At 39.3% G+C, this 20,249-nt stretch overlaps 1 protein-coding gene across 4 annotated transcripts in view; it reads left to right on the top strand.

Moving 5' to 3' along the window:
- The first annotated feature begins 2,235 nt into the window (after positions 1-2,235).
- PRR16 (proline rich 16) overlaps positions 2,236-20,249 on the top strand; it is a 308,239-nt gene continuing 290,225 nt past the window's right edge. For 2 of the 4 annotated variants that reach the window (XM_019469572.2, XM_053907537.1), the window contains exon 1: positions 2,236-2,811. In XM_019469572.2, coding sequence (XP_019325117.1) covers positions 2,653-2,811 — 159 coding nt within the window. In that variant the 5' untranslated portion in view covers positions 2,236-2,652. Of the gene's footprint in view, positions 2,812-3,949; positions 3,970-20,249 lie in introns of those variants that run through there. The other 2 variants (XM_019469573.2, XM_053907538.1) reach the window with 2 other exon arrangements.

The following is a 20,249-nucleotide window of genomic DNA, read 5'->3' as shown; positions in this document are numbered from 1 at the left end:
AAATTTTACTATGTGTCACTTTGCGGTGTGGTCCCCATAATTTGGCTTTAAAACTTCATATGTGAACCTCTGAGAGAGTCCAGGGTAAGCCAAAGGAATAAATTATGTTTTTTCCATAAGTGTAAAAAAAAAAAAAAAAGTAAATAGACTTTATGTGTCCTTTTCATTCTTCTTCCTTCTCTTCAATATTTTTAACTCTCTTTGTAAGAATTTCTTCTTTAGGCATATTTTACCCATACCTGTTTAATAACTGGAAGATCGTGGTAGCCACCCCTGGTGGGTCCTACCAGCCTTCTAGTTTGGATTTGGAAGTCCCCTTTCACTTGACTCTGTATTATATTCAAAGACAGATCTAGACAGGTGACAGCCATTATTTAAGAATAAGTTGTGCTATGGATATGGATGGTATGTTTTAGAGTGATAATTATGATTTGATTTTGAGCCAGAATAGTTTAGTTCATTAATACTAATGGATATCTTAGGACAACAGATTTATTTTTTTTTATCTTTAGTGAAGGAGATTCAGAGTAGCATGGATATATTCTTAAGTTGTAAGAGTATTCTTTTGTCAGTGGAAAGGAAAACATCCCTTCTTTTCCTCCTCTCCAATGTTCTTGACACTTTGAGTTTTGTGGGCTTCTGTATCTACCTGCCTATAACTGAGAGTCAACAATTCAAAGCTAGAGAAAAAGCATTTTTCCTTTTTTTTTTTCCTTATGCTCTCCTGCCATTTCTGACCATTTATCTTTATTCACATATAAAATAAAGCTATCATTAAAGATCAGAAATTTCCAGTAGGAGAGTTTGTAAACCTGATAAAATTATTTTTACTGTTACATCTTTATAAAATAAAGAACCTGCAGAGATAAAGGAACTTAGAAAAAAAAAAATCTGTTCTCCCTACCTCAGAGACGTTGAGCATATTGCTTATTGAACACTTCTAATTATTTCTTCCTTTTTCTCCTCTCCAATTTTCTTACTGCACACTGCTTCTTTTATTCTTTCCTTATTTTAATTGTCTCCCAGCAGCTCCTGCTGAGGCATCCTATCTAAATTTCTATTTTTTTCTTCCGGTGCGTCTTTTTTCCATATTCATATATGACTTCCAATGATTGTGTCAAGGGAAGGTGTTCAGAATTAAGACAGTGATTGATTACGGAGGGCTTAAGGAACTCAGAAGGGGAGAAGTGCCAAGATTTTTTTCATCTAAAGAGGCTTGTTGGGACAACCTAGGGTGTGAGAAGCAAAAAACAAGGGCCCTGCTAAGGCATGGCCAAAATGGGAAGCCTATTAAAATAATGATTTGGAGTTGTGTGCACTGAAGACAATAAAGTAAAACCATCCTGCGAGGTCAGTAGCTAATAGCCCATGGGTTTGTTACTAAGGAAATTAAAACTTTAGCTAATGAGAATGGGAGCCACCTACTGAGAATGAGACTGAAGGCTTCCTATTAGCTCTCCTCCCTGGATCCTTTTGGCAGAACAGTCAGAAAGTTATTTCCTATTTAGTAGCGAAAGGCTTGAAATGGAGATTAAAAAAAAAAAAAAATGATGGGGGAAAAAAAAAGTTGGAGGCAAACTCTTCTTATTCAGCTCTTTCAAGAGGAAATCCAGACAGCGTATCTAACATACATCATACATGTATCCAAACATACATCAGCATAGGTCATGAAAACAGAAAGAATAGTTAGAGAGAGAGAGAGAGAGAGAGAGGACCTGTCCCAGATAAGTACAGCCAAGATGACTCAGTCTCCCTGAGGGATTTTTGGTGTGGGGACGTGAAATTAATACATCCGCTATTAGTTTTGTGGAATCAGCAGGATTAGGCAACCTCGTTCAAGAACTGTGGCTGCATTTCATTATTCCACGGGTGAGGGGTCTTTGTGCACATTTCTCTCTCTCTCTCTCTCTCTCTCTCTCTCTCTCTCTCCTCTCTCTTTTTCCTGCAGAAGTAGGAACACCTCTGTGTAACTCCTAGATCAACTAGGAGAATGATTGGAGGCCTTCTGAACATACTTGGGTCCTCGATAAACACTTAGGGTCGCTTTACTGCCCCTAAACGCAACTCCTGGCCCTACGGGGGGAGGGGGGGTTCTTTCCATTTTGTCCTAAAGTGTGGTGGGGAACCAGGGCTCTGCTAGCGGGGGAGAAGGAAGGAAGCCGGCTAGGTGTGAGAAGACCCCCCAGCCGGCTGCGGAGACGAGGGCATTTCAGGATGAAGGCCAGGGCCGGGCAGGGCGCGGACTTGTGTCCCTGCTCGCGGACGCCCGCGTGCCGGGCGAGAGCTCCCGGAGCGCCGGGCCGCGGGGACTGCAGCTGACGGCCCGGGGCGCGGCGGCCGGGCGGCCGTCTCCGCGGGCGGGGAGCGAGCGCGTGTGTGCGCGAGAGCGGCGGGCGGCGGCGGGAGGAGGCGCAGGCGCGCTGCTCGCCCGTCTGCAGCCCCGCGCCCAGCGCCGCGTCTCGGGGAGTTGATGGCAGCACCACGGTGCGGCCGCCCTGCCGAGCGCCGAGCGCAGCCTCCCGCCGCTGCCCGGGGAGCGTCCAAGATGCGGGGGGCTCGTGGCGGCAGCGGCCGCAGCAGCGCCAGGGACGGGGGCGCGCAGCAGCCTCCGCTCGCCCGCCTGTGCTGACCTGCCTCGCCTGCCCCCAGAGAATGTCAGCCAAGTCCAAGGGGACCCCCTCCTCGTCCTGTCCAGCCGAGGGACCGCCGGCAGCCTCCAAAACCAAGGTGAAGGAACAGATCAAGATCATCGTGGAGGATCTGGAATTAGTACTGGGCGACCTGAAGGACGTGGCCAAGGAACTTAAGGAGGTGAGAGGCGCGGGGGTGGGGAAGGAGTTCGTCACCTTTCGCCCCCTCGGGGTTCCGGTCCGGTTCTCAGTGGGGACCGCCAGATTTCTTAACTCCTAGCAAACTATAGAAGGACGCCTGCAGACGGACTTTCCTTGCTCCGGCGACTCCTGAAAAGAGTTGCTGCACTTTTTTTTTTTTTTTTTTTTTCCTTTTTAATCAGGAAGAAATCAACTAGTGTTTTAATCGATGGACCTGGGATCGTGGGAAGGGCGAACGCGTGCGTGTCTCTGTGTCTGTGCGTGTATTGTCGGGGAAGGGGGGCTCACTGGGGGTGTGTCGACAGAGGAAGAAATGAGCAGCCCGGCCGGAGCGTGCAAAATGCTCCTGTCCTGCCCTCTTGCTCCCCCAGAGTCCTTTGGCAAGTCGCTCCTTGCCTGGCAGCCTCCCCAAGCCGGGGCTGGAGAGGGGCCGGGTTCCGGGCCCTGGGCCAGGCCGGGGAGGGCAGCCTGGGGGAAGCTCGGCTCTGGCTCCCCTCCCCGCCTCCCGAGCTGCGCTGGGTGGAAGGCGACCGGGGCTGCAGGCAGGGCAGCCCAGACTTGGGGATGGAGACGGGGGTCTGGGACTTTCTCACTTTCGCAGTTCCTGAAGCATCCCCTGCCCTCCTAACGTCGCTCCCCGTAACTCCGGGCCTTCCCGCCACCCCACCTCCTGCGTTGCTCCCATCTTGTAGCCGCTTGGCTTTGAACCGGGGGAGCGGGGCGCGTGGGTGAGCGTGTGCGCGTGTGTGGTGTGTGTGCACCGGGGTCCTGCCACTTGGCGTCCTGGCTCTTGCGAACCGGACTGTTTGGGTTCTTTCCCGCTGCCCCTTCACCCTCACCCTCTGTTCCACTTCTGGCCTCCCACCCCTATCCCCTGTGATCAGGATTGAAAGCAGCCGGGGAGGTGTCGGGGCTGAGGCTGCGTAACTCCGGCGGCTGCTCCAGGCGAGGGGGGTGGGGGAGGGGTGGGGGAGGGGTGGGGTCGCCCGCGAGCCCGGCCGGGCGGCAGCTGGTGGCTTCGCGGAGCTGGTGGCCGAGTCCCAGCCCGCTGTTCATCTCCCTAAGGACGGCTGGTGCAGTTCTCGGTCCGGGCGTCCGCACCCGCAGTTGTGCGAGAGCTCAGACTGTAACTTCTAAGGTGGTGGCCGCGGCGGGAAGGGAAGGAGTGGGGCAGACGCGAGGTCCAAAATTGTATTCCTGTTCATGAGGCCAAGTGGGAGGAGACTGAGGGTTGTTTGGATGTCTGGCCTCCAGAGATTAACCTCCTGAATCCAATTTCCAATCCAAACGTGAGGAAAGAGACCCTCCCCTCTCCCCCACAGCCCAACTCCCTTTCTCCTCCGATTTCCCATTACCTCTAGGAACTGAACTCCGCGCGCGTTACCGAATGAAAATCTGTTAAAATGGCCCATTCATTGGCAGGGTTCGGTTTGCCGGTGGCACATGCCATTTCTGTAGATTGTTCCATAGAGCATAATTGCCACTGAGGTCCTGAGAGTGGAGATTGATACAGATGATCGGTGCAAGGATCTAACTTGTTCGTGTTTGCAGGGCTTTTCTGGGATCATTGCTTTACAACTGGTTGACAGATGGCGAGGTTATGCATTGACATTCAAGTCTAAAGATGCTGTTCGTTTCTTTGTTATTCTTTTATTTGACGTCTTTGGCAGGCTGTGTTTTCATCTGAAACATTATGGCGTTTTAAAAAATGAACAAATTTGGGCATGTTCCTTTTGGCAAAATTTTGTAGTAGTTGAGGTTTCTACGGTGGGAAGTGTGGGAAACCTTTGTCAGCAAAGTCATGTGTTTACTGTCAAGGCAGGAGGCTGGAATTAAGAAAAAAGGCAGTCAAAAGTCTGCATTTATGGGCACATGCTTCCTTATGTTACGATGTGTCACTCCACTGTCTATTTTAGACAGAATAAATAAAGAGGAACTGCACATGGGCCTGGTTCTGCTTTGCCTCATTATTCTATAGGCTTTTGGAGACCAGATAGATCTACATTGAAACTTTTAACCTCCCTGAGACTCTTGATTAGAATCCCAAAGAAGGAAATCAGAAAATTTGTGGGTCTCTCTTTCCCTCTTTCTGTGTCTTCATTTATTTGAGGCTTTATAAGGGAAAAAAAAACAAAAACCGGTCGTTTATTAAGAGTATGGGAAAACATAAATAATGTACAACCAAGTAAATGAAAGGATCTATCTTCCAGACAGATCCAGAAATAAAATTTTGACTTAATGCTTTGGAATCTTTGATTGGCTGCCAGGGCCTTTTGTGTAAAAATCTTACCCTGAGAGTGAAATTTATGAATGATAAATGATGTCGTGGGATTGTTAATTACTTCTGTGAGGCTGTCATCATCCTAGGTTTACGCATGGAGTTGTATATGCTAAGGCTGAATCTCAGAGCATTGGTCATTTATGTAATGTGAATGATAGTTATTTTGAGAACAAATATTTATAGGGCATGTTTAACCTATGACATCTTGCAGTTGTCCAGCATTTATCTTTTGAAGATAACACTGCACATGTGACTGAACATATCTTTGATGTAGTTTTGTATGGAGGAGTAACTTAAAACTGTAAAATTGCAAACCTTGTTGGTCTCTAGATCTGTGACTTGTAAACATGAATTTCACTGTTCATCATTGGTTAGATTCAGTATTCTGGCAGTTTATCATTGGTATATATTGAACATAAACTGTTATATTTAGAATCTAATTCTTTTATTGTCAATGGTATGCCTTTAGGCCATACTCTATCTTGATATAAATTAGCCAAGAGTTCTTATTAACTTGGAACAGAAATTAGAAATAAAAAAAGTGATTATGACTAGATCACTTTATCAGTCACCATATGGTATTTTTCTTTTCTGCTTTTTCTATTCTAAAAGGCAATATTCTTTTTTGAATATTCCATTTTTATTTTTACATAAACTCTGCACCAACAATACTGGACCTGTGTTGGAGGTTATTTTGAAATTGCTTTTCTTTTCAGAAGTTTTCTGGACTTGAGTCATTTGAAAATTCAGGTATTGGAGTAGGTTCGAACATAGTAGTGACTGCTTGAAACACGTTACTAATTAGGACAAAACTATGATGAGTGTCTTCTATAATTAGTTATTTACTGATCATTGCTTCATCATTTATAATTGGATTATATCTTGGAAGAAAAGGAACAGGATTTCTGGAAACTCTAAGGTCCGTTTTATTCTACCCTCGGTATTCAGTAAAATCTTAAATGATTTTCAGAAATAATGAGGGTCTTTTGATCTTCTATAGTATTATGGAAAAGCCTTACACATAATTCAGTGTATTTACTGAGTACCTACTATGTGCCAAGTACTGTATTATCTTTTCATGGCTACCAAGAAGAAGAATTTATAGTTTCTGGTCTCAGTGACCTCAAAACATCAGTTTGGGATGCATTTTAACTGTCTTTGAACATCACTAGTGTAAAAAGGCATTATTACTGCTTTTAGTGGCCACTCTCACTCTGATCTAATGGGCTTGAGAATAAAAAGCAGAATTGAGAATAAGAATTAGTGTGTGTGGATTTATACAATGATATTTGCTGTGTACTTAGTAATGTAGCAAGACTTTGGTGAAGAATGTCAAAGCTTAAAAAGGACGGTAAGACAGAATTTTAAGGACCTTACAATTTATTCAGATTGTCATGATTGACACAAATGGATCAATGCCACATACAGGAGATCACCTATCCAAGTCTTAAAACTGGATGTATTGAGTTTTTCATGAGGGATTAATCCTTTGGGTGGATGAAGAGTCAAAACAGAAGATTTTAGATCTTTGAGATGTGGTTACAATTTGAATAAGTAGAGAGGAGAAGAAATTAACAGGAAATAGCATTAGGATACAATATTAATCCATGATGCTTTTTTCTACACATTGGAAAAAAGAAGAAAATAGTGGTGAAACTGGAGTTTTAGGGATAAAATTAGCCATCATTGGTTTATTAGGTGTGGGCATATACTTTTTTTTTATATTAAGAAAAATAGAAAAAACTACTTTTTAAAAATAGTTGTCAAATAATCTGACATCTTTGGGTATTGCTTTGCCTCTTATTTTATGAAGATCTCACTGGTAAATTGTTTTGCATCAAATACTGTTGTTAATATGGTATCACAGATCTTATTAGAAAGACACTGAAATATGTAGTAAAGAACCTTTTGATTTAGAAACAAAATTCGTTGCTGCTTTAGCTAATTCTCATTTAGTTTAGACTCATTATAGTTTTGAACTTTTTTGCCATGTTTCACTTTATAATGTGAAGTAATAAGACTGCTAATAGGTTGAATATATGCATATGTTACATATTTGTTTAATAAGTATAATTTATTAAATTTAAATATTTGATAAATATGATTATATATGTGTATTTAGATACACACATTATATATATACATATATATACATATATATATGTATATATATGTATATATATAATTTATTTATCTATTTATTTATTGCTAAGCCTTTTAAGTAGATATGTCTCTCATAGAGAACCCAGTTAAGATGAGTTATTCTTTCTGCACCCTGGAATCACTTAGTGACTGGACTACTTAGGTGGGAAGCTATGTCAGTAGTGTGACTGTAGACTGGAAAGCACTCATGATTTTTCTTATGAGGTCATAAAGAGAAATAAATTAAACTTAAGTTTAATTTTGAAAAGTTTGGAACCCCACTGGAAACGGTCCATTTGGACACTGAGGGAAACAGAATTGACAGAATTAACAATTACCTGCAAAATATTTTTGTTCTTTGGGGTACCTGGGTGGTTCAGTCGGTTAAGCACCCGATTTCAGTTCAGGTCATGATCTCCTGGTCTGTGGGTTTGAGCCCAGCGTCGGGCTCTGTGCTGACAGCTAGGAGCATGGAGCCTACTTCAGATTCTGTCTCCCTCTCTCTTTCCTCTCCACCCCTGCTCGTGCTCTGTCTCTCTGTGTCTCTCAAAAATAAACACTAAAAAAAAAAATTTAAATATTTTAGTTTTTAAATGTTTTCCTCTTTTCAGATGGCTTATTCACATCAAGTTCTGTAGTTTATTGCTCTAGGAAATCCTACCAAATATTTTTTGGTTAATAAGCCCATGCATGTAAAATTCATTACTAGAACAAATTATAGAGAATGATCTCTGGAATATTTTCCAAGTTCTAAAGTTGTGAATGAATGAAATTTCACAGTTCAATCAATTGTACCAATAAGTATACTTTTACGACACTATGCAACAGTCTGCCTCCTTAAACTCAAGTATATTTACAAAATGCTAAAATGGTTTTTTATTTTTCTTGTCTTAAGCATGATGGCTTAGCATGTTACTGGAAGAACGAATGGTTCTGAGAAAATAAAGATAACCAATAACCATGTTTCACTGTCTCTATTTTCTATGCATTAAAGCCATTCAACACTCAAGGAATTAGCTGATAAGAAACTCAAGCAACCTTAAACCAATAAATAGATAATGTGCTTCAGGCAATAGTGAACTAAATAGATAATAAAACCAATGCGATAGGTTTCATGTTTACCTGGATTATGTTTTTTCTACCTTTGCTGTTTTGAGGATCTCAGGTATTTAAATCAAAATATAGCAAAAGAGATAGAATTGCAAGTTTGAGTAAAACATATTTTATCAAACAAATTAAACTACAGATCCTTCTATGGAACTAGTTCATGAAAAATTTCATGGGCAATTTTTGGGAATTAGAGGGCTCGAATTCTAATAGGCGCTAATTCAGTGCTGTTTGAAATGTGTGTAACCTCATGCCGAAAATAGATTAGCAAACAACAAACAGTACTTTTTTTCTTTTAAAAATGCTTAAAATTTATTTATGTATTTTATTAAGACCTTGTGGGTTTTTTTTAATCCAACTTAGGCTCACAGCAAAGTTGAGGTGAAGGCACAGATTTCTGGATACCTCCTGCCTCCACACAATGCATTGTGTCCCCCATTATCAACATCCCCCACTGGAGTGGTGAATTTCTTAACAACTGATGAATCTCTACTGACACATCATAATCACCCAAAGTCCACAGTTCATAACATGGCTCCCTCTTGGTGGTGTGCATTCTTTGGGTTTGGAAAAATGCATAATGACACGTATCCATCTTATGGTACCATACAGAGTATTTTTATGGCCCTAAAAATGTTCCGTGCTCTACTTATGCATCCCTCCCCTAAACCCAGCCCCATGGGTACTTTGTTTTAAGGAACTAATTTCATTTGTTTTTCTCATTTCAGAAGCAATAGTGTATATGAGTATCATAGAAAGTTTGGAAAAAACTAAAAATTACACAGAAAATTAAAATTATCTTTAATGTCAAATAGAAATAGATATGTTAAACATTTTGCTATATTTCCTTTCAGTCGTTTTGTATGCATATTTTTAACATAGATGAAGTCATAAAATTATGAAATTTTATGCAGTGATATTTTTTGCTTTCTTAAGGAGTATTAGATCATAATGATTATATAGATCTGCTGTAAGTTACTGTATAAATACTCTAATGTTGGACATTCTATCAATTTATGAATTTTTGTGATTGTTAAATATCACTAAAAATTTTTAAACTGCTTTGGCAATGAAAACTGCTAAGAGCTAGATTTTTACTCTCTGCCTTAGTACTCTTTAAGTATATTTAGTTATATTAAATCTTCTAATACTCAAAACAGGCATATGAGAAAGGTACTACTGTTATGCCATTTTACAGATGAGAAAACAGAGGCCAGAGGTAAGTCACTTGCCCAAGGTCACTTGGGAGACTTCAATGCCAGGCATTTTAGTGCTAGAGCCCCGACATTTAACCACTTAGCTCTATGACTTTTCCTAATTTGTTGTTGCTGTTGTTTACATTTTCTTAGAAGTCCAGAGTGTAAAAGTGTTTGAGCATTTGATCCATATTAACAGTTTTCCGGGGAATTTTTACAAATTTTTACTCCCAGCAGCACTATATATAGACATTGTTTCTTTTCTTCTTTCTTTAGGTAAAATTAACATACTATGTTATATTAGTGCCAGATATACAATGTAATGATTCAGCAGTTCTGTAAGTTTCTCAGTGCTCATCAAGATAAATTTACTCTTAATCCCCTTCATCTATCTCACCTATCCCCTCACCCCTCTCCCCTCTGGCAACTACTGTGTATTTAAAGAGTGTGTTCTTTTGTTTGTCTTATTTGCTTTCTTTGTTTTTTGTTCTGTTTCTTAAATTCCACCTATGTGCAGAATCATATGGTATTTGTCTTTCTCTGACTTTTCACTTAGCATTATGGACCTCCAGGTCCGTCCATGTTGCAAATCACAAGATTTCATTCTTTTTATGGCTGAATAGTATTCCACAGCATATATATCCCACATCTTCTTTATCCACTCATCTATCGGACACTGCTTTTTAAATTTTATGTGAAGCTAATAAATCTTTTTATTTTTGTTTTGTAGTTAATTATTAATTTGTGGTAACAGTCATTGGTTTTGTGACTTGGCACTCAATTTTGGGCACCAGTCTCAAGTCAGAATTAACAGTGAGTTGATTAGACCTTGAAATTTGCATTATCCAAATAAATATGTGCTGCAGAATTAATCTTGGCCTATTTAGTATTAAAAAATGTTAATAAAATACTACTTCGTTTTTTTTATATTATGACAGCAAATAAAGGAGCAACTAATATGGGAGCTTACTGATAAATAGTATTGTGTGCTGCTGTTTCAAATTAATTGGAAAACTTTTATTTTCTTTTGATGCTATCGAATGGTCTCAGAAGGGATGCAGTATCCTTAAGTTTTCTGAGATGTTTGGAGTTTCATAGCATTCTGCTATGACTGATGAAGAGAAAAGCTTGTTTAACTCTCTACCAGACACAAACTTATTGACCCGACTAAAAGGTCACGTGTATTTTTATAATTAGATTTCTCATGTTATTTTTGGTGATGTCGATTGTAAGCCACCCCTCTTCCCATGTACATAAGGGATACAAGAAATAACCTTATTCTAAAATCTTGGTTTTTACCAATATAGTATTAATAGAAATGTTTTCATTTTATGCAAAGTTAGTTCATTAGGAAGAACTGCTTTAAACTAAAATTTCCTGTAAGATCTGGGAACCTAGAGTAAGTGCTTCTTTGGCACTAAGTGCTAGAAAGTAACATTAATTAAAAGGAGGAAATAGACATATCTAGGTAATGTCCCAGCAAAGCACACTCACAAGGTGGCCTGTCAACTCAGGACAGATGTAGCCTTACATGGCATTTTTATTTTTGAGAATGAAAGAAGATGCAGATTCTAAAGGAAGTGAGCTTCTAGACCCCGCTCTAGGTAAAAACATTGCCAATTTGAAGACAAAACTTATATTTATGATTTTTGTCTTCTCTCTTGCTGCTTTGCAAATGCTACTTCAAATTGGCATTTGGGATAAATGCTTACTTGTAGAATAATTGAAGTGAGCCAAATAACATACCTGTGCCCAATGAGTCAGTTATTATCGTGTTTGGCACACTATAAACAGATTCTCAGCTACAGATAATGTGCGCCATACTTGCTTAGAGAAAACAAATTTAATGATTTCCAACAGGTTCCCTTCTCTAGTACTACACAAAAGCTAACAGGTATGTTGGCCTTTATTTGCCTCTTGCCTAGTATCAAATCTTATCCTAAGATTTCCAACTGTATTCATGCTGTGGAAAAATAACAAGTTAATATCTATATCTATCTATCTATCTATCTATCTATAGATATAGATATATATCAAACTAATTACCTTGTATCAGTGATTCTTAATTTTTCCTCCCATATAACAGAGCCCTTTGAAAGTTTGGCAAAATCATGGATATTTCTCCTGGAACAAAAGCTTACAAGAAAATAAGGTTTCACAGATACTGAGGGAATCTTGGGTAGGTGAGAACAACTCGGTGATGAGACAAAACAAATGATTGCTTGTGTGTTTTGTTTTCATTTTTAATTTTCAGGTAGTTACTTGAAACCCAGCTCCGTAATTTTCAAGATCAAAAGTCCTGGGTATATAAAAAGAAAACAAAAGAAATACTGATGGCTGTAATCTGATGGTTTTTGTGCCAGGGAGCAAATGGGTAGTTTTCCACAATTTACTTCAGATACACACACACACACACACACACACACACACACACACACACTTCACTACTCTCCCCAGAGTATAGAAAGCTTATGTGTCTAAAGGTTATGTGACAGATATATCATACGCAGGACAAAATGTTTCCAGAACTTATTGTAAATTAAGCATATTCTCTTAAAACTGGTCCCAAAAAAGTATTTTTCCTTTCCTGCATGACATTATTTCATGAAGTAAGAAAGATTTATTGAATACTTGGTTTATGTAAGACACTATGCTGTAGACGATGAAGCATACAATCAGGAATAAGCTTAAGGGACTGCACCATAGAAGGTCATCTATCATGGGGAACCACCTCTTCCAGTGTGAAAGAAGGCTCTCTAAAGCAATGTGGAATGTGTAAAGGGCCATAGTGTTAATTCTAGAATGAAGAATGATGGGAGAAACATTCATGTCACTTACCATTTTAATTGATTTCTTTCTGCTTAGGACACTGCTTAGTAAAATGTGTGGTAACTCCTGTAATGATACCTAATAATTTGGGGATATGAGCACAAGCCTTTCCAATTCATACATTTGTCGCTTGGTTATTCCACGTTAGAACAGTATTCTTGGATATGATGTTAATATATTATAACATCTCAATTCACATTACAAACACCAGAAATCTCTGTGAGACAAATCTCTCCCAGTGTTCTCCATTGCCAAGTAAACATATATGTGGTTAGAAACAATCAGCAGCCAGTTACTGTTCTCTGTAAATTTTGTTAAAATAAATCATTAATATTTTACATACATTGGGGCAACCAAACTTATGTTAGTATGTAATTTAAACATTTTAATTAAATTTCAGTAAAACAGCTAAAAACTGTGACCATGGCTGAAAAAACTATCTGGGTAACCATTTCTTTTTTACTTTTGATGATAGTGATAAAACAATAATTGAAAACAACTTGCGATTTTTTTTATTAAAAAAAATTGTTAATGTTTATTTTTGAGAGAGGGAAAGAGAGAGAGAGAGAGAGAGAGAGGGAGAGAGAGAGAGAGAGCTAGCGAATGGGGGAGGGACAGACAGAGACAGAGACACAGAATCTAAAGCAGGCTCCAGGCTCTGAGCTGTCAGCACAGAGCCCAATGCAGGCCTTGAAGTCACGAACCATGAGATGATGACCTAAGCCGAAGTTGGGCACTCAACTGATGGAGCCACCCAGGTGTCCCAGAAAATAACTTGTGATCTTAAAACTTAAGTATCAGCAATAAGTTTATTCCATTATATAGAATAAAGTTTAAATTTTATTATCCTTTGATTGGATAGCTGGATGTTTTTGACAAATATTTGGAATTACTTTTTTTTTTTTTAATAATAGAAAAATTCTGAGGCTCTGTCATACAGGGAGGGTAACATCATGTAGACAGGGAAGTTCTCAGCCAGACCAGTTGATTTCATATTGCTCTGCTGTGCAGTATTGGACATGTTTCTTAATGTCACTCTGACTTAATTTCCTCCTTAAAACAGCAATGGTAATGATAATATTACCTACATTAAAGACTCGGTATAGAGATTGAAAGACTAATTATATATAAATCACTTTATTAAAACAGTTCTCATGAATAGAGTGAGCACTGTATATGTATCTATAATTATTGTTACTATTCCTTGAATTTGAGCCTCTTTATCCATTTACTCAACAAACACTTGTTTGGAACCTACTGTATGCCAGGCACTTTTCTTGTTGCTGGGGATATAGTGACCTAGAAAAGAGACAAAATTCCTTCATGGAGCATACACAGAGGTTGGGGAGGGCATGAGGAAGACAGAGCAACATAATTGTCAAGCCACGTCAAATACTCAAAATCCACAAGTCCTGTAAAACAAGAGAAGATTATAATGGGAAGAGCGGTCACAGAGACGAGGTACAGTTTTAAATAGGATGGTCCAGAATAAGCCTGGCTTAGAAACACACATGACGATGTCAGAGGAAAAGCTTGAAGGTGAAGGAATATCCTGTGTGTATACGTAGGGGAGCCCTTCTCCAGGTGGAGGGAACTGCAGTCCCAGGGCCTCACGGGAAGCATGTGTGCCAGGTATTTGCAGAAGAACAAGGACGCCACTGTGTCAGGAGCGTATGTGCAGGTCAGAGGGACACAGGGCAACATGTCTAAGGATTAATACTCTTGGAGTCAGATGGGGGCTTTGTAGTTTTGATCAGAAGAGTGACTGGATCCGATCTATTTCCATGTTTTCCTCTTTACCTTTAATCTTTAGTTCAGGCTTCCTCAAACAAGGCTTTATTGACATTTGGGGCAGAAAATTCTCTGGTGTTGAAGGCTGTCCTATGCATCGTAGGATATTTAGTAGCACCTCTGGCCTCTACTAACTAGATGCAACCAAACATGTCCGTGTGAGAACTAAAGATGTTCCTAGACTTTCCAAATGTCTCTTGAGGTGGTGGAGGAGGAGTCACTGTGGTTGAGAATGATTGCTTTAGCTCTGCCTTCTTATTCCCTGTTACTTAATATTGCTTTTTATTTATTTATGCTCTTACTTGGTGTTTATCCTTCAAGCATTGGGACTTTGTGTTTCTTTCCTATCTTGTATTCTCTTTCTCACCTTTTTAATGAACCATTATCTCTGGGTTTTTTTTTCCCCCTAAATTTACCTGATTCTTTTTTCCTTCCCTGACCTTACTTTTATTTATTTATTTATTTTTATAAAGTTTATTTATTTTGAGAGAGAGGGTATGAACAGGGGAGGGACAGAGAGAGAATCTCAAGCAGGCTCCACACCGTCAGCATGGAGGCTGATGTGGGGCTCAAACCAATGAACTGTAAGATCATGACCTGAGCTGAAACCAAGAGTCAGACGCTTAACCGACTGAACCACCCAGGTGCCCCTCACTAAACCTACTTTTAAAAGGTGCATTCTCATTTCCATTCATCACTTCCCCCTATCTCATTTTCCATTCTTCACAAAGAAAAATTAACCTGATGAATTTGAAACAATTGAACGGCATGTCTATTTTACAATTTGGGGAAAGGAAGAGAGACTCAGAAGGGACAATGGCAGTGGCCAAGGCTAAGTGCTCCTATTCTTGCCACTTATAGTTCCCGAGCGAGGTCAATAGCAACCTTGACTGGAAGGAGGGGCTCTTCACCTCAACTGTCAATGTGTTTAGACTTCTGCTGCCTGTTCCACTTCTATAGAAATAGGAGAGGTTTGAATGGTGTCTCAGCTCTGGGGTATAGCACAGATTACAGAATAAATATGGTGATGGTGATGATGATGATGGTGATGATGGTGAAGGAGGAGAAGGAAGAGAAGGAGGAGAATGAGAAGAACAAGAACAAGAACAAGAACGTGACTGGCATCTGTTCAGGTACCAGGAGCTGTTCTGAGTTAATTCATTGAATCACCCTCATTAGTTAACCTGTGAGGCTATTACAAGGTTATTATGAGGTTGCTCTATGTATGGAGAAGCTGAGACAGAGAGGTTCACTCATGGAGAGCAAATGGTGGAGTTGGACTTTGAATATTTCTCCCTTTAAACCATCGTCCATCATCAGCTCCTCACTTTCCAGCAGGAACACAATTTCTCTTCCGTGATCAGGTTTTTAACTTCAGTATCATCTCTTTTTCCTTTCCTTCCTCCTCTCCCTTCTCTACTTCATCTCTCGCTTTCCACTTTCTTGTTCTTCCCTTCTGTCTCCTCCTCTTCTCTTCCACATTTTTTGTTCCCTTCTTTTTCCTTTGGTTTCTGATCAACTTCTTTGCTATAGCCCAAGGTCTTACTCATTTATTCATCAGTTTTCTTTGAATGCCTACTCTAAGCCAGGCAATGGAAATAACATAGTAAGCAACGTATGCATGACCCCTCCCATGTGGAACTTACATGTTAGTAGGGGGCCTCATTTCAAATGAAGACATTTCAAATGAAGACAGAACTAATATTTATTAAGGAGCATCAAGGGCACAGAGAGAAAAGTGCATGATGCAACAAGAGCATAACATCACTGATGAGTCTTGTATATTTTTGCTAAACAGGGGATTTCACGTTGGCTGCTGCCTTCCTTCCCACGGCCACCTCTCTAATCCCTTTGTGGTAAACTTCATGGATGATGTTTTAATAGCCCTACCACTAATCTCTCTCCTTTGTTCTCTGCCAATTCATCCTCTAAACACAGGCGAGATTAATCTTCTTAATGTGCTGCTTTCTTCGGGCCACTCCCCTGCATAAAAGATCGTACACTATCCTCCTGATACTTAAAATGTCAAATGAACAAACCCAGCCTCCCAGCTTGACATCAGGGTCCCATGTTTCCTATTTGGCTTTATCTCTGGCTTCCCTTCAGTGAGTAACTGGGAGACCATCCCTGACAATCATGACACCATCTCAATTTTTTACCTGACTTGCATTCTATAGTCCTCATGTTTCAAGTCACTTTGTCACTGCTTTGCATCTGCTGGTGTTGTTAACGACTCTTCCTTATTTGTGCCTTTTTCAAAAGATCTAGTAATTTTTTTCTCTTTTAATTACTAACCATGTCATCTTCAGTAAAGCATTTTTAGGGGCATCTGGGTGGCTCAGTCGGTTAAGTGTCTGATTTCAGCCCAGGTCATGATCTCATGTTGTGGGTTTGAGCCCTGCATTGGACTCTGTGCTGACAGCTCAGAGCCTGGAGCCTGCTTCAGATTCTGTCTCTGTCTCTCTCTCTCTCTCTCTCTCTCTCTGCCGTTCCCCCTCATCTCAAAAATAAATAAAAATTAAAAATATTTTTAAATTAAAAAAAAACATTTTTAAAGTCTCACTCTTGTTGTCTGTTGAGGAATTTGAACTTGAGGGTCCATTTCCCAGTAATACTTATTAAAGGTGTTAAGGGTTGAAAGCCAGTCATTCCACATATGCAGGAGAGCCTGCTTCTGATTATCTACTCAAGAGAATCATTAAGAATCTTCCACATATCTTCTATACCTTCACTTTTTCACTCTGGTCCAGAGGATTCCCCTCGGCATACAAATGAAAATAAAGATGATAGTACAATCCTTTCCTGACCTGACTCACCCTGAAAATTACCATCCTAATTCCTAGTTCCCCTTTACGAAACCTGAAGAGTCTTCTCTTCTTACTATCACCTCTTTGTCTAAACTCAGGCTGTTATTGTCTAAATTCAGGCTGATCAGACATATGCTGTAACCACTGGACCACACCTGCCTCTATCTAGGTTGTCAGTGAATCCTCATTTAATCATACTTGATTTCGAATCCTCACTTTATTTAATCTATTGGCAGCATTTGACAGTCTCCTTAATATTCTGTCTTCACTTGGCTTGAAGAATGCTATGCTTTTCTCACCTGATTTTCCTGTTACCTTTACTTATTCCTCCTCTCAGATATCTGAATACAAATTTTGATCCTCTTTTGAAAAACAACAACAACAAAAAAACTATTTACACTCTTCTTCTTGGTGTTTGTATTCACTCTTGTGGTTAAATTCCATGTACAGGTCCATGATTTCCAAATTCGTATTCCAAATTCCTGAAGCAATAGCTGTCATGTGAGCTGTGCTCATTTAGCAAATTAATGAATAACTGGATCCCTTCAGACTCTTTTTCCATCAAAGTTCTCACAGATCCAACCATTCCCTTTACTTTCCACTGCATATATACTAGTTCCAAAGAAGCGAGTTTATAGTAGATGCTTATTAAACAACTTCTGCATGGATTTTTTCATCTTCCAATTACATGTGCTTATAGTTTGTAGGTTGGCTGGAGGGAGCTTTTGTTTCCCCTCCTTTGATTTCAGAATCTACTTAACCACACTAAATGCATCTCATTCAACTCAACCCACATTCTTAACTTTTGAAATGAACAAAGGACCTCCCAGTAATAGCACATACAGTGAATGCTTACTTTGTGTTAGGCAGGCTATTAAAAAAAAATGTTTTTTAAGTTTATTTATTTAGAGGGGGGTAGGGAGGGACAGAGAAGAGAGAGAATCCCAAGAAGGTTCCACACTGTCAGTGCAGAGCCTGACATGGGGCTCAGTCCCACAAACCGTGACATCATGACCTGAGCCAAAATCAAGAGTTGGGTGCTTAGCTCACTGAACCACCCAGGCACCCCGAGTGTTTAAAAAATATTAATTCCTCAAGTCTTCATGCTTCTAACCACCCAACCTTTGGTTCCATGTTATCTCTCCCAAACGGAAACTCTGGAGACACCTTGTCTCTATAAAACCCTAAATGAAGTGTAACCTCTGGGCTTCACCACCAGATAAAAAGTCTGGCTCTGATTTGAAAGTGCCCATTATTCCCTTAGGCTCAGAGATGTCATTTTAAACTCTTTGAAGTGATTCAGATATAATTCTGCTCTCTTCTAAAAGAATATGTAGATTAAAATGAGGAGAAAGTATGTCTACTTTTTACAGCATTCACTTTGTTTTGCTGCTTTTTGAATACTGTGTACCTTTCTTCCCAAGAGGCATTTATAAATTTTAAATTAACTGGAAAATGACATAGGAAAAGGGATAATTGATACTGTTTAAAAACATTTTAATCATTCCACCATGTCCATAAGAAATAAGCCAGCAGTTTGTTGCAAAGACCCAATATTATGTAAAACACCCAAGAACTAGGTAATATCAGTGTTTGGCTTCTTCTTCTTCTTTTTCTTTTATGTACTCCCTCTAGTGTTCAAAAGTATGAGTACTTAAAATTAGCCTATTGAGATACTGAAGGATACACATTAATGTAGAAATAGGGCCTTCTTAACGTTGTTGCTGTTGTTGTTATTATTTTGTGCAGGAGGTTATATTGTCCAGTTACTGAACTTTCAATGTATTATATAAAAAACATATTCCCTCTTCCACTTTCCTGTGGCGATCTGGTCTTGTCTGTTTTTTCACGTGTGTATTTTCAGTCCGTCTGCTTCAGTGAAGGGAGAATATTGAACTTCTTGGATTCCATCTTTAAAGACAAGACCATATTGAAAAATTGTCTTCAATTTTAAAACTAAACTCTAGGTTTCAGTTGGGCAATTTGGGTATGAACAGAAACCTTTACACATGCTAAATACAAAGTTAAAAAGAAAACCTATATGAACTAGAGAAATGTGTTTGTACATAGAAATTAAAATATTTAAATAGTTGACATCAGATTTCTTTAATATATTGAAATATTATGTAAATGCAATGGTTTGACACTACCTTAAGAAATAACCACAATATCCCTAGGAGTAACAAATGAATGAAAAGAAGTGATATGTATTATTGTCATTTACTATAAAATATTAATGATTTCTTAACACATATAGAAAATAAGATAAATTATTACTATTTGTCAAGTTTTAAAAATCAGAGACTCTTGTTTGAAGTTAATTTTTTTTTAATTTTTATTTTAATGTTTTTATTTATTTTTGAGACAGAGAGAGACAGAGCATGAGCAGGGGAGGGGCAAAAAGAGAGGGAGACACAGAATCCGAAGCAGGCTTCAGACACTGAGCTGTCAGCACAGAGCCCAACACGGGGCTCAAACCCACGGACTGTGAGATCATGACCTGAGCTGAAGTCGGACGCTCAACTGACTGAGCCACCCAGGTGCCTCTGAAGTTAATCTTTCTAAATTACATATAATTATGTCACTTATATTTGGTTAATGCCTCCAGTCATTAAAGTACTTTGATACCTACTATTTCAGTTACTTATCATCATATGATATAAAAAAATAGACTAAGTTACTTTTAGTGACTCTAGAGATACTGTTTTCTGTCTACTCTGTGGAATTTATGTTCAATACCTGAGCCTTGTTCATACCAGGCTATCTTGTATGCCCTCGAGGACTTAACTTTTTTTTTTTTTAATATGTAGAATAACATGGCACAACATACCTCTTTGGAGTTGTTTCATTACAGACAGTGTGCACCATGTTGAGAGCTTAACATCTCCTTCCTGAAGTCACAAATACTCATAATGTCTAATGAATTCCATTGCTCACCAGTAAGTAGCCTTTTAGGTTACCTGGGTTCTCATAGTCTCCGTATTGAATACTGGGTTGGCCAATAACACTTCTAGGGTATTTTTTCGTAGGGGTTGGGGGGAGGGATAGTTATCAAAAAACTGTCCAAATTCTTATCTATAATGCCTTTATTTTTGTCATTTCACTAAAAAGTGGTCATATCTTGTATAGTGATAATTTATTTATTACCAAACACAGTAAACTCCTATGTTGTCATATTTAGCTCTTTCTTAGATTTGAAATGTTTCTGGGGTGCCTGGGTGGCTCAGTTGGTTAAGTGTCCTACTTCATCTCAGGTCATGATCTC

The sequence above is a fragment of the Panthera pardus genome, unplaced genomic scaffold (genome assembly GCF_024362965.1).
Source record: "Panthera pardus isolate Hobbes unplaced genomic scaffold, ASM2436296v1 HiC_scaffold_2, whole genome shotgun sequence".
Classification (NCBI taxonomy): Eukaryota; Metazoa; Chordata; class Mammalia; order Carnivora; family Felidae; genus Panthera; species Panthera pardus.
Note: the sequence above shows the minus strand (reverse complement) of the source record. Positions and strands in the feature narration are given on the sequence as shown.